The sequence below is a fragment of the Dryobates pubescens genome, chromosome 5 (genome assembly GCF_014839835.1).
Source record: "Dryobates pubescens isolate bDryPub1 chromosome 5, bDryPub1.pri, whole genome shotgun sequence".
NCBI lineage: Eukaryota > Metazoa > Chordata > Aves > Piciformes > Picidae > Dryobates > Dryobates pubescens.
This window is the reverse complement of record NC_071616.1, coordinates 10,548,286-10,561,634: the sequence shown is the minus strand read 5'-3', so window position 1 is coordinate 10,561,634 and position 13,349 is coordinate 10,548,286. Positions and strand designations below refer to the sequence as shown.

General features: G+C 44.4%; 1 protein-coding gene across 2 annotated transcripts in view; it reads left to right on the top strand.

The window, feature by feature from the left end:
- SUSD6 (sushi domain containing 6) overlaps positions 1–13,349 on the top strand; it is a 103,711-nt gene that overhangs the window by 45,410 nt on the left and 44,952 nt on the right. For both annotated transcript variants that reach the window (XM_054161581.1, XM_054161582.1), the window contains 2 exons: positions 8,337–8,525; positions 13,148–13,177. In XM_054161581.1, coding sequence (XP_054017556.1) covers positions 8,405–8,525; positions 13,148–13,177 — 151 coding nt within the window. In that variant the 5' untranslated portion in view covers positions 8,337–8,404. The remainder of the gene's footprint in view (positions 1–8,336; positions 8,526–13,147; positions 13,178–13,349) is intronic.

The following is a 13,349-nucleotide window of genomic DNA, read 5'->3' as shown; positions in this document are numbered from 1 at the left end:
GAAGTATGAAACCTAGCCTTTCTGAGGCAGTGTGGCAGGGGAAAATGCTGAAACAATACTTTCCAAAGGGAATGCTCTTCTAAGTATTCAAAAAAACCCCAAAACACCAAGTGGGAAAGATTGGAGATGTGTTCTTCACTGTCCCCCAGTCTCTCTCTTCTGCATGGCAGAGATGCCAGTATGCTTACTAATGAAATCCCTTAAAGCAGGTCCAGCATTTCTGTTTTCTTAATAAATGGTTTCTCTTCAGTCAGTGGTGACATGACCCCTTTGCTATAAGCAGAAAATTGGAGTTGTGAGCATTAGCCTCTCTTAACTGTCCACCCTGCCCCTCTGTAGCTCTGCTTTTCCTTCCCATTGGTGCCTGGAAGTTCACAGCCTGCTCATAACTAGCTTCTTCCTTATTTGGAAGGACAACTGGATTTTGATGTCTTATCTTTCCAAGTAAAACAGGAGAAGTTTCCAGTAAAAGTCTGTGACTTTCAAGGAGCTGTTTGGGGAGCTAATAGTATGTAGGGCTTTATTACAGACTCTCAGGCTTACCAAGACCAGGAAAATTTGAATGATTCCCCCCCTGTCAAATCCTCTGACTGTGTTTTGTGACTGGCATGGCAACCACAGTGCTTGGAAATGGGGTAAGATCTTCACAGCACTGAGACAATTTGTGTCTGTTTCCAGAAGTGAGTGATATTTGAAAGAATGAAATCTGGGTCCTAGAATAAGCTCTGCTGTGGTGTCCTCTTTGCTGTGTCACAGGATGGGAGATCAAGTCAGTCAAATAGAAAACATTTTGACTTAAAGGCTGTGATGTGAAACAGTATTACTCCATTTTGATCTATCAGAGTACCTTGCTGACAGTTTGTCCTCCACACCTGAGTGTCTGGTCCTGAATAGAATAGAATTAACCAGGTTGGAAGAGACCTTTGAGACCATTGAGTCCAACCTATCACCCAACACCATCTAATCAACTAAACCATGGCACCAAGCACCCCATCCAGTCTCTTCCTAAACACTTCCAGTGATGGTGACTCCACCACCTCCCTGGGCAGCCCATTCCAGTGGCCAATCACTCTGTGAAGAACTTCTTCCTAACATCCAGCCTAAACCTCCCCGAGCACAGCTTGAATCTTTGTCCTTCCTGTTCTGGTGCTGGTTGCCTGGGAGAAGAGACCAACTCCCACCTGGCTACAACCTCCCTTCAGGCAGCTGTAGACAGCAATAAGGTCTCCCCCGAGCCTCCTCTTCTCCAGGCTAAGCAACCCCAGCTCCCTCAGTCTCTCCTCACAGGGCTGTGCTCCAAACCCCTCCCCAGCTTTGTTGCCCTTCTCTGGACACCTTCCAGCAAGTCAACATCTTTCCTAAACTGAGGGGCCCAGAACTGAAGTGAAGTATGTTTTTGGGAGGCCTACTCTGATGTCTTTGTTGAAGATGGAATTTACTGCTACAGTGCACAGATTTATTTAGAAGGCCAGTGTGGCTAGCTGGTTGATCCCTAGATTTTTTGGGGTTTTTTAGTATGCCATGCCAAAGGATGGCCATTTAGGCTGTAGGAGATGCAAATCTGTGAGCTATGGCTGACAATGATGTAGCAATGAACTTTTAAGGAGTGTGGAGTTGACAGTATGCTTGCTCTGGTTTTCCCTGAGGGATCCTGGAACCCCTCGTGTCACAGACTCGCTTTGTATGTTGAAATAATCCATTAGACATACCTTGAAAACACCAAACACTCTAGTGATTCTCAAGGGGATACTGCCTAGAAAATTGTTGGGGCTCAGGAGTCATGAGCTGAAGTGTTGTCTTCTTTCTGGTGCTTCTTGGATGTGCACAAGTGTATTTTAAGGACGCTTCAGGCGTCTTTTTGTGTTCATTATCATTGGTTAGGTCATTAGTAACAGAGCAAGCTGGCAAGGAAGGTGTCCTACGGAGCAGCAATATGTTGAGGCTCTTGTTAAGCTTAAAAAATGTCCTGTGCTTTACACTTGGCAGAGGAATGGTAAACCATTGAGGGTGTGCATCATCCAGTGATACTACATGCCACCACTTTTCCCCCATGGCAACCTTACAGCTCTTCTTTCCACACCTTGAAAAGTCTCTTCCTTCCTTTGTTCCTTACCTCTAATGGGACTGTTTAGGTTGAAGCTTATTTGGTCCGCTGAACCTGCTGTGCATTTATTTCCACGTGGGCTGCAGCAGTGAAGAAGCTCATAACCAAAGTCTTGCACCTAACTGCTAGCATGGAAGGGAAACAGATGGAGGAAGGAAGTGGTCCCTGCCTTTAGCTCATAGAAAAATATTCTCTGCCTATCTCAGAAGCAGCATATCACTTGAGCAACATCAAGTGAGATAAGGAGGTTAGCAAGGGCGGAGTGCAAAAGCATGATCTTGATGCAAGCAGGACTTTAGACTGTGATGAGAAGGATAGTGAGGAGGAAGTAGCTGGGGATTAAGCTATGCAAACTAATGAATCTTGCAGGTTTATTCACTTGGGGTAAGAATGTTGGTGTGACTTTCCAAGTTGTACAGAACTGGTTATCAGTAGTGAGAAATAAAGTTTCTTGGCTTAAAGCATTAAGTGTGCATTAGTGGGCTTGTGGAGGGATAGGCACATGCTGTTTATCAGAGATTAAAACAGAATTTCAGAGTTTAGCCTGGCCAACAAGCTGCTTTTGGAGCAAACTCTAGTGTTTCCTCTTGAAAATGGGATTTCTGCATCACCAGCAATTGCACTGGTGCCTGAGAAACCTTCACGAGTGAGAGGAGATGAGAGCTAAACCCAGTTATTTGTGCCAAGCTTGGTGTCACAGTTTGTGAATGAGGAGGGAAACATAACAATTCAATTCCCACTACAAGTTGCAATCAGGTCTTGGTTGCAAGAGGATGTGCCCCGATTCCAGTGCCTGGAATAAGCAGGTCAGTCTGCCCTAGTGATTCCTCTCTTTAGCAGGGGATATGTGCAGTTCAGCCCTCTGCTTTATTCTGTGCTTTGCAGAAATCCTGCATTTGTATAATTCCAGGACAGTGGTGTAAACCAAATGTACCAAACATATATGTTGTGAATCATCTGGTTACTCTGCATGTGTGTTATGAGTGTTTGCATGGGTTGCTTGGTTCTCCTTATTTCCTGCCTTCCTGTTCCACCTTTTCCAATTATCATGGATTAATTGAGAGCTGGCTCTAATGAAAACTCAGATGACTAAGATTTTTCTGAACTGCCTGCAGGTAACTTTGAATGCTTTGTTGTTTCCTTGTGTTTAGTTAAACTGAATTGAGGTGTGAAGTTAGCCCAAAATGTTTTCAAAAGCTTTCAGTTAAACTGATTTAGCTACAGAAATAAGTAGCATCAGGGATTTCTTTCCTCTGCTGGAACTTGATTTTTCTGTTGCTTTTTTTAAGCAGCCAAGAGGATGGCTGGTTTGGTGTTGGTTTTTTTTTTTCTAGCTTCACTGCTCATTCTACACAGACAAAATAAGGCTACAATACAACCAGCAGCTAGGGGTGAAGGTTGAATCCTCTGAGTCACACTGCTCACATTAGGTTCCACCTGCAACGTGACCATGAGGCAAGAACAATCCTTGTGCTTCACCCTGCAAAAAGCATGCTGTGTGCCTCCATCACTCATGCCACTGCTGAGAGCTTTGCTCTGTGTGTGTTCAAAAGCAGGCAAACAATTTGAGTGTTATTCTGTGAGGGGGAAACTAGGTGGATAAAGCGATGTGGGTGAGGATAACTAATGTTCTGTTAGCAAGTTTCAAGTCTGGTATTTGAAAGCAAGCCAGGAGCCCTTCCAATCATACTGAGCATTTCCAGGTTGAAGGCCTGTCTTCCACCATTGGTGACACAGGGCATAGATATAACTGGTGTCTTAAGCAATCGAGAGCCCCAGAATGTTTCACAGTCTGGGTTGGAAAGGACCTCAAGGATCATCTACTTGCCAACCCCTTTGCCATGGGCAGGGACACCTCACTCTACAACTGGTTGGTTAAAGCCACATCCAGCCTGGCCGTAAACTTCCAGGGATGAGGCTTCTCCTGTCTCCCTGGGCAACCTGTTTCAGTGTCTCACCACCCTCATGGTGGAAAAACTTTCTCCTAATATTCAGTCTGAATCTACCCATTTCTAGTTTTGCTCCATTCTCTCTAGTCCTATAACTACCCAACATCCTAAAAACTCCCTCCCCAGCTTTCTTGTAGGCCCCCTTCAGATACTGGAAGGCCACAATAAGGTCTCTTCAGAGCCTTCTCTTCTCCAGACTGAACAGCTCCAACTTTGTCTCCATAAGAGTCCTCTAATCATCCTTGTGACCCTTCTCCGTTTGCCTGCCTCCCTCACATCCCGTGTCTTTGGTGCAGCAGAACTGCCCAAATCTGGTTCTCTTCCATGTCCTGTGCATGTGACCTTCTAAAGAACACTTTTGCATGAGGACCTGGGAGTCCTGCTGTCAGGAAATGGGGGGGAAAAAAAATGGAAAATGAGTCATAATCCTGGGAAAACGTAGACATGCTTATGAAGGGATCTTGAATCGAGGGAGAGGAGTTGGCAGCTTCTGAAGGTCTAGAAGACCAATGGCAGAGGTCCCCAAACAGTTTATCTTAGGGAAAAAAGCCCTCCTGCCATATGTGAGTGCGTCATCTTTGGAAACTGCTGCTTGTGGTTTAAGAGCGAGCAGGGAGTCTGCCCTGCACGGCTTCAGGAGAAGCTGATCCCTGCTTCAGAAATGAACTACTGAATGTGCTGTGAGCAGGGCTGGCGAGGGGGACAAGTGCTGAAGCATCACTGGAAAGGTTGCTTGATGACAAGGCTTCAATGAAAGAAGGAGCTGGGGATGGCAGTGAGTGACAGGAGCAGCGAGGACTTCCCTTGTTCGTAGCATTCTGTGAGAGGCTGCGTGGCTAAGTGACTTTGTGGCCACAGAGGACAAGTTATTTTCTTAACCCTGTTTAGTGGGTGTTTTTCAAAGTGCACATGAAAAATAAAGGAAAACATACCTCTGATGTACTGTTAACAGAGAAGAATCTCCTCTCCCTTCTTACTGTATTATGCAAAGTATTATCTTTGAAAACATCCCTGTTTAAACTTAATCCTCCCATAACCCTTCAGCCTAGGCTGTGGTACATGGAATGGGTCTGAAATGTCCTTGCTCCATACACTTGTGCTACTGTCTGCTTCTGCCTCATGGTTTCTAGGATCTGTTTAAGCAGCCAGGCCCTTCCTTACTGCTTTGATTCACCTGAACCTGTGAATTGTTGAGCTCCTTCCCTGAGACTGTCTCCAAGATGTGTACGCTGTGCAGTGCACTGCAGTTAACTTCTGGAGGTGGAGGCCTGATGAGTTGTTATGGAAGCTGCTTCCTGCTGAGCTGTAGGTCTAAGGAATGTGCTAAAACAACAGTCAACTTTCAGAGAATTGAATGTCTGTCTAAATAGCTTCCCAAACACCAGCTCCCCTCTGGGAAGAAAGGATATCTTCTTATCTAGCCAGAATCTCTTTCATCTTCTAATTTTGCCAAAGAAAATTCAAGGCTGGGAGCATGTTTTGTGACTTGGGTGAAGCCCAAGGGAGGATCCTCACTGGCAGTACCTGTGCCCATTGTCTCCTAACAATTCTGAGGGGTTTATCTGTGCTGTCTTCCACCGAGTGGTTTTGTTGCCTTTTGTGTCTCCTTCAAATCCCAAACTGAATTAAATGAGCTTAGTGGGATGTTACTGTAGGTTTAGCAGCAGTGAATTGCAGCATTCCTTGTTGGGCAGCCCTGTGCCATGACAGATAGGATTCCTGGTAACCTGGGACTCAAGTGCCTTGGTAGCTGAAAAGAGGTCATGGAATGATTTGGGTTGGAAGGGACCATGCCTGACTTGAGAAGAAAGAGAAACAGCATTGTGTTTTGGAGCAATCTACTAGCAAAGTGAGAATAAGCAATAATCATTTTCTAAAGAAGATATTCTTTCAGGTATCTCTGACTTGGTTGTCCAGAGAGCAGCATGGGACTTCCATGTATAATCTTTGTGAGAGGAAAATGCCTCTGGGGCAAGGCAGCACACCTCAGATGGCTCAGCACTCTGATAATTGTGTGCCCTCTGCACTACCTCTCCTGGTTGCTCTTGTGTCACCTGGCAAACAATTCCAAGGCCAGGGAAGGCCACCTTTAAAAGATACCTCGGAAAGACTTGCAGAGTTTGTTATACTAATCAGACATCATTAAATTGGAATGGGGAGGACAGACCTGTCTTGATCTAATCAGGAGGGCCATTTGCTGAAGATGGCTCATTGTTTTGTCAGAGCTGTTATTAGGTGTAGAGCAGTGAGTCTTAGGAAAAAACCAGCCAGCTGTTGGCCTGGAGTGTAGACCAGATGCTGGCCTCCTCCAGTTGAATGTGAACCTTAGCATCCATGCAGATTTGACTCGAGAGGGAAGAGCAGATTTACAGTCTCGTTGGCCTGGTTTTCTTCTGGTCTAATTGTTGCTAAAGAAATTTTAGCAGGTGAGTGATAAAGTTTTTACTTCTTTCTGTGTGGCAGGAGTTTGAACAAAGCAGTGTCTCCTTGTCTGTGGGAGACGAGAGAAATCTATAGGCTGTGCTACAGGTATAGAGTTGGGATAGCTTCTCTTCTCTTCCTCCCCCTCCAACTGAGGCAAGAAACAAAAAGAGCAGACAGCTTATTGTAGCATCAGATCCAGACTTGCCACATGGCAGTTTAAATGTCATCTTGAAGTAACATGTCAAGCTGGGGGTGTGTGCAGACAAAGATTCTTTGGTGTGGATTAATTGACTTGAAAGATACAAATTTTGAAGGTAGCCCTTTTGTGATGTAAGTGTGAGCGAAGCAGTGCCATGGAACTAAGGAAACCCTGTGTTCACTTGTATGATTTCCAGGTTTAATTTCTCTGTATTCCCTTCCATAATGCAGCTGCTTTTTTTTCCCCCCCCTGAGTAACTGGAAATGTGAGTTGTGGCTCTTTGAGTTGTATGTTTCTGTGGTCGGTGCCAGTGTGTTAACTTCATCCCCCAAAGTACTTAATGATCTGAAAGCCATCCTGGCTTCCCTAATAGCAGGCGCACTGGCCAGGTTTGCTGTGTGTTCTCACAGGGTTTGAAAGGGTGTGAAACCCACCTCTGCACCTCCCTGATTCATTTGGAGTTACCCAGCAGCTTTAAATTTCTATGGGGATCTCAGCCAAATAAAGTAAATCTGAAAAATAATAAACAAAGATCCATCCAGTATGAATATCCATTTCACTGAAGAGGCTGTGGCTGAACATCAACATCAAAAATAGTCCTGTGGCCAAGTGTAAAGAAGCATGAATTTCTGTGTTTGTTACCGTGACAGAAGTGTTGAAATGTCTCAGTGTGGCTTTTTTGTTTGTGGTGTCTGGCTTGGTGGTGTGGTTTTTGTGGTGGCTGTTGTGGTTACTTGTTTGGTTTTTTGACTCCGTTGCTTACCTCCTTTTATCCCAGTTTCTCCTTCCTCCTTTGTAAAAACAGTACACACAGATTTTTAGTCCCAACTCTCTTTCATGAGTGTTGGAATTCGTTGAGAGTTACCGCTGGAGGTCTTGTGGAGTAAAATTGTGCTAAGCTGGTGTGCCATGCATTCTGCCCCTGCCTTTAGAGAGGGGCTTAACTTCGTGCTTTCTTGGCTTCCCAGCTGTGCTTTGTGCCTGTGTAGGAGTCTGGTTTTGCTGTGACAGTGCCTGATTGGCTATGGGTGAATCCCTCAGTCCTCAGGTATGAGCAGTGTCACATCCTGCAGTTTTAATTGCTGTGCTCTATGCTGTCAGAACATTATACCTGAGGTTTGCAGGCTGTTCTACATTCCTCCTCAGAAGCATGTGTTTGCCTGCCTGCCGGCTGGCTGTCAGCTTTGCTGTATGTCTCCAGGTGGCTGGAGAAACATTTGATTTATCTTGGCTATGTGGTACAGTCTGCTGGGTCTTGCAGACCTTCTGAGAGGTGGTAGGAGTGTTGGAAGGCTGGCTTTCTTGAAGTTATTTTGAAACAAATTCTCCAGATGCTGTATCCTCTAGGGTTATCTTGAAGGGAGGCGGGGGGAAGGCTAAAATTAATGGTAAGCTAGGCACTCTTCACATCTGAAATACTAGAGGGTGAGTGAAAAGTTCTGGTCTATAAAGCAGCTTCTTTTAGTATTTGTTACATGGAAGACTGCCTTCTCTGCTCCTGTTGCTTTTTGAACTATGAATACTTGGTAAGGTTCCTAAATGCTAGAACGTGCAAAACGCTGCTCTTGTTTGTTTCTGAATTGCCCTGAATTTTCTTCCCCTCCCCAGACATCCGAGGTGTTTGGCTGCACACTTACTGATTCTTTCTCTCTTTTTGTAGGCTGAGGTGCTCCTGATCAAGCAGATCTTCTGAGGATTTCCTTAAAAAGAAACTTTGGTGGTTGAAAGATGTGCCATGGAATGATAGCACCGAAGAGCAACACAGGATCGTCTCTTGCCTTGACTAGCCATGGGTTATTCCTTCTGCTAGTTACCTTTGGTACCTTTGTCTTGGAAGCAGAGGCCACAGGTAAGTGGAAACTGCATATGCTGCAGGGAGAGGGAGGTGTGTAAGCATGGATTCCCTACGTTTTTATGGAGAAGTTGGTGCAGGTTGATGCATTTGTGCACATGTTTTAGTAATCGCAGGGAAGATTCCATCACTGCTTTGTAGCAGAAGGCAGTGTGTGGATCAAACAAGTCTTGTGTATTAGTAAACAAGAGCTTGTGCTTTCCCTGTCATTTTGATTCTCCTAGCTTTTCCCCTTTCCATTCTCATTCCTTCACTGCAGCTTTGGGCACATTGGACTGTCCTGAGCAGGGACCATGTTTTGGTTGAGTGGGTTTCTTATGTAGACACTCTTATCTGTATTCCCTGTAGAAACCGCTCCTGTGAAGTAGTTTTGGAAGCACAAACTGTCTTCATTTCTTTGTGTAGCTGATGAATCTGTTCAGTGTTCCTTTGTGTATTATCTTTTGACATCTCAGCACCTGCTGAGTACACCCCTCTCATTGGATACTTTTGGCTCCTCTTTCTGACTTGTTAATGATTATCTGATGGACAAGTGGTGTGAATAATGTAAATAGCAGGGCAATGGGATGATATGTAAAATCTCACCAAAGATGAGGGAATCTGCCTTCTAGAAATGGACAGAAGACAACATACTGGATATTCAGAAGGTAGTAGATGATGTGAAATATGTGCTTTTTTACCTAGTATACCCCAAAATGTGTTGTTTCAGTGAAGCCATGATGTAGTTTTTTGTCTATAGAGAGATGCCTGGCCATAAGTGGCATGGGATGGAAGGAATAAGTTTGTATCCTCTTACAGAGGCCTTTGAAGGAGGTTAGTCCCAAAAACTCATGTAGGTTTGACTTCAGCATCTGTTGCAATGTAGAACAGTAGTGTGATTTTGACAACAGAAGCTCACTTCTCAGTAGAAGTCCTATATAAATAGGACTTTTGTGGTATATGAAAATGTCCTATGATCAATGTTCACATCAGTGAAGCTTGAATTGGTCTCTGTGTGGTAGAGCAGAATAAGTGTTAGCTGCCAGATGCACACAAAGGTGAGGTGATCCTGTATGGAAAAGCCTGCAGGTGCTGGAAACTGATAGAGGAGGAGTTCGTCTCCTCTTAGCGCTTCTGGTTCTTTGAGTTGGAAGAGAGAAGCTGCTGACATCAGGTATCCCAGGCTTGTATGTCTTCCTGGCCTGATTTTTGCTTTGTAGGTAATGAGGAGTTGGGGAACACACATGGGAGTGATGAAGTGACAAGAACAGATGATGAGAGTGGCAAGGAGCTAAGTCTTTTTAAATCTGGTCTATCCTTGTTGTTTTTTCCCAGTCTTGCTGTTGGTAGTGATCATGTTGTCACTGCCTCATTTCAAATATAGGCCTGTCAGATATGCCTCCCAGCCTGGAGCTGGAGTGCTCTATCTCTGTCTGAAACTCCCATTGCACACTGCAGCACATTCAATCGAGTCTGTAATCAGTATGCAAATGCCTGGTGTTGCACTGGGTTGCTGGATGGGGAAGGGCAGCCACAATACTGGCAAGCCCTTTTTAGTGTCATTTTTTTGAGGCATCCAGTCACATTAACAAAAGCACTAGTTAAGCATGTCAGAAGGCCTGTGAGTGGTTCTGCATTGTTTCCCTTCAGTTTCCTTTTCCTCCAGGATCTGAAACCAGCTGTGGTAAACTGATGAAGGCAGATCATCAGCTAAATAGGATTACAGTGGCTAGGCATGAACCATTTCCTGCAAGGGAAGTGAGAATGTGAGTGCGTGTGGAAGGGAGCCTAAGATTACAGCAGAGGGCAAGACATGCAGGAGAAAAATCCTGGGGGAGGGGTGCTTCCATGTACAGGTTTTCTGAAGCTGGGAGGTAGCAACCCAACTGCCAATTGCTGAGAGGGATGGGGATGCTTAGCAATGCATTGTGAGCCCAGAGAGCTGCACCTGCAGCAGCACACCAGCCACGAGTAACATTAATAAGCAAGTCAGCTGAGGAGCTGAGAGCCAGATGGGGAAACAAAGAATACTGGTGAAGTGCTTGGGAAATTACCTTTCCCTCATCTTTGTACCCTGACCACCCCACCATCCTCACTTTATTACTTCACACAGCAAAACCATTCAGAGTAGGCAGAGCAAAGCAATGTTAACATGAAGCAAGAGATTGTATTAAATGCTTATCTCGAATGTGGGGCCAATGTGACATGCTCACAATCGCCACAAAACCTGAAGAGCGGTCTCATAGAAAGACAAGCACAGAGACAATGGCTGGCTCAGCTCCAAGGGAGAAAGCAGAGCTTGTGATTCATTAGTTTAAAACTATATGATGTACTTTGTATTGCAATATTTGTGCTGTTTAGAATTTCTACGGCTTCAGTTCCAGGAGGCCTAGAGAGAGATTCGTGTTCTGGGCACGAATGTGTTCTCTTTGCCATGTGGTTGATGCAGAGGGCAGACTCCTTTCCAGTCAGCAAGCATCTGGTCTGTCCTCTGGTAATAAACTGATTTTATTTATGCATGGATTTCCAACAAAACTCTTCAGTCTTTTGTCTCAAGCAATCTATCCAAATATCCTGGAGTGCCATGAGATGAGGATGATAAGTTGCTTAGTCACTAAGCACACTGCAGAATTTGGGAAGCTGCTCCCTTTTTCACTGGAGCATGGGCATAAAAATAACCTTTGCACACATTTTAGCACAAAATAAATTCAGCATTTGGCAATGGGCAAGCAATGTCAGAAAAGGAGCATTTATGTAAACTTCAGTGCTGTTCAGAAATGCTTTTTGAGCTTTATTACTCTTGTGCCTTTTTTTTCCCCTGTCTGGTGAGTTGCCAAAGATGAGTTGGGGAAAATAATGAAGGAATGAGAAGGTAAGGAGACTTGGAAAGCAAGGACCTGAAATGCTGAGGCTTAGTTCTTCATCTGTCTCTTCTGTTTTCTTTGAGGGCTCGTTTGGAATGTAGCTAAGAGCCAGGGTACTTAATAGATGGAGATGGGGAATTTTTTTCTTTCTTTGTTGCTATGATTTCTACCCCCTTCTCCCCCCCCCCCCTTCTCCCCCAGCTCATTTCTGGCCCTTATAGTTATTCCCAAGCTCTCAAAGACCTTGCATTTATGGTCCTTCTGTCTGGCCAGGTTATTTTTGGAAGGATGGCAGTAGATCAGAATAAGCTGTTCATTAAACATTAACACATCTCTAAAATACTCTGAAAGCTTCCTATCATTTGTGTTTCAGATGGTGTAATCTCTCTTGGATTCATAGCCAGCTCGTTGAGAAACCTATCACAATATAGGTTGGGCCTTGCATTATTGATAATGACATCACCTAGTCCTGGGAAAAGCAAGTAAAGGCCTTGGTAAAAGTATTAAATGCTCTGAATTAAGCAAATAGCAATTCTCATAAAGGAGATAATTTAAATATTAGCCTTTAAATATCATTAATAAGATGATATTATTCAGGCTCAGTGAATCTAAGTCCATTCAGGTTTCAACATGACCTGATTTTTGTTGACCGATCGTAGGTGAAATGCTGTGAAGCTAGCTCTTTAGTTTTTAGGATTGCCATTGAAGTGATAAACTGAGCTGGAATACACTGAAACAACTTAATTCCTATGTTGTCTCTGATGCAAATGCAGCCAATCTGCTGCTTGGTGTTGTAAGGTCTTTTCAGTTACTCCGCACAGAAGCTTTTTGGATAGCAGCGGTATTTGTTTGCATTGCACAGAACAGCTTGTTAGAGCGCACTCCAGTCATTGAGCAGGTTCAGACTTGTTCCTATTCTTTGGAAATCTGTGCAAAGCAGAGGTTTCCTTTGTCTCTGATTATGCAGCTGAAAGGAAGGCATTTACCACAGCTAGGGATGAATTCAATGGTCAAGAAAACAGCAGCACTATAATATTGGACGGCCGGACAGAAACATAGGGAGGTTTTGTGTGTGAACAGGAGATCTTGATTCTAACCCACACGTTTGTGTGTGTGGATTTGGAGAAATTACAGGGCCACGTGAAAGAAGTATATAGCTCTCCATGAATCACAGAATGGTTTAGATTGGAAGGGACTGGAGCTGGGCACAGTACTCCACGTGGCGTCTCATGAAAGTGGAGTAGAAGGGCAAAATCTCCTCCTTTGACCTGCTGGCCACACTTCTTTTAATGCAGCCTGGGATCTGGTTGGCTTTCTGGGCTGCAAGCATACATTGATGGCTCATGTTGAGCTTCTCATCAACCAGCACCTCAAAGTCCTTCCCCTCAGGACTGCTCTCTACCTGTTCTTGGCCCAGCCTCTATTTGTGCTTGGAAGAGAAGTTTCAGTTGCATTTCTTCTTTCCAGTCACTTTGGAGAGCTTAGTGAAAACAGAGTGGTACAGAAGAGCGTGGTGAGGATCTGCAGAATAATGGCCAGGCTGTAAAGGTAGTTAGGCAGCAGATGCATGTGGGCCCAGGATTAGACTATTCAAATAATACTATTTACTCTTAGCACTACCTGGATCAATGTAGTATCTAAGCAGCTGTCTTGAAGGGAGTAATAGGACTTTCAGGAAGCTGCACAGCCAGTTTAATTTTCACTGGCTTTAATGGTTGAAGGATGAGTTAAAGCAAGCACAATAGTAATCCTGAGTTTTCCTTTTGTCTGTCATAGGTTGGCTCAGCAAATCCGAAGGACCTGCATGTGAGTAGAGTTATGTTCACTGCTATACTAGGAGAAATGAGTGTGATGTGTTACTGGCTAATGGAAGTGGCTGTGAGCTGGGATTCTCATTATTATTTTGTTGTGTTGGATAGAGTGAGATTAATCTCTATAGCCCACTTCCATTTTTCTCCCTTGTATTTGAGATAGATGA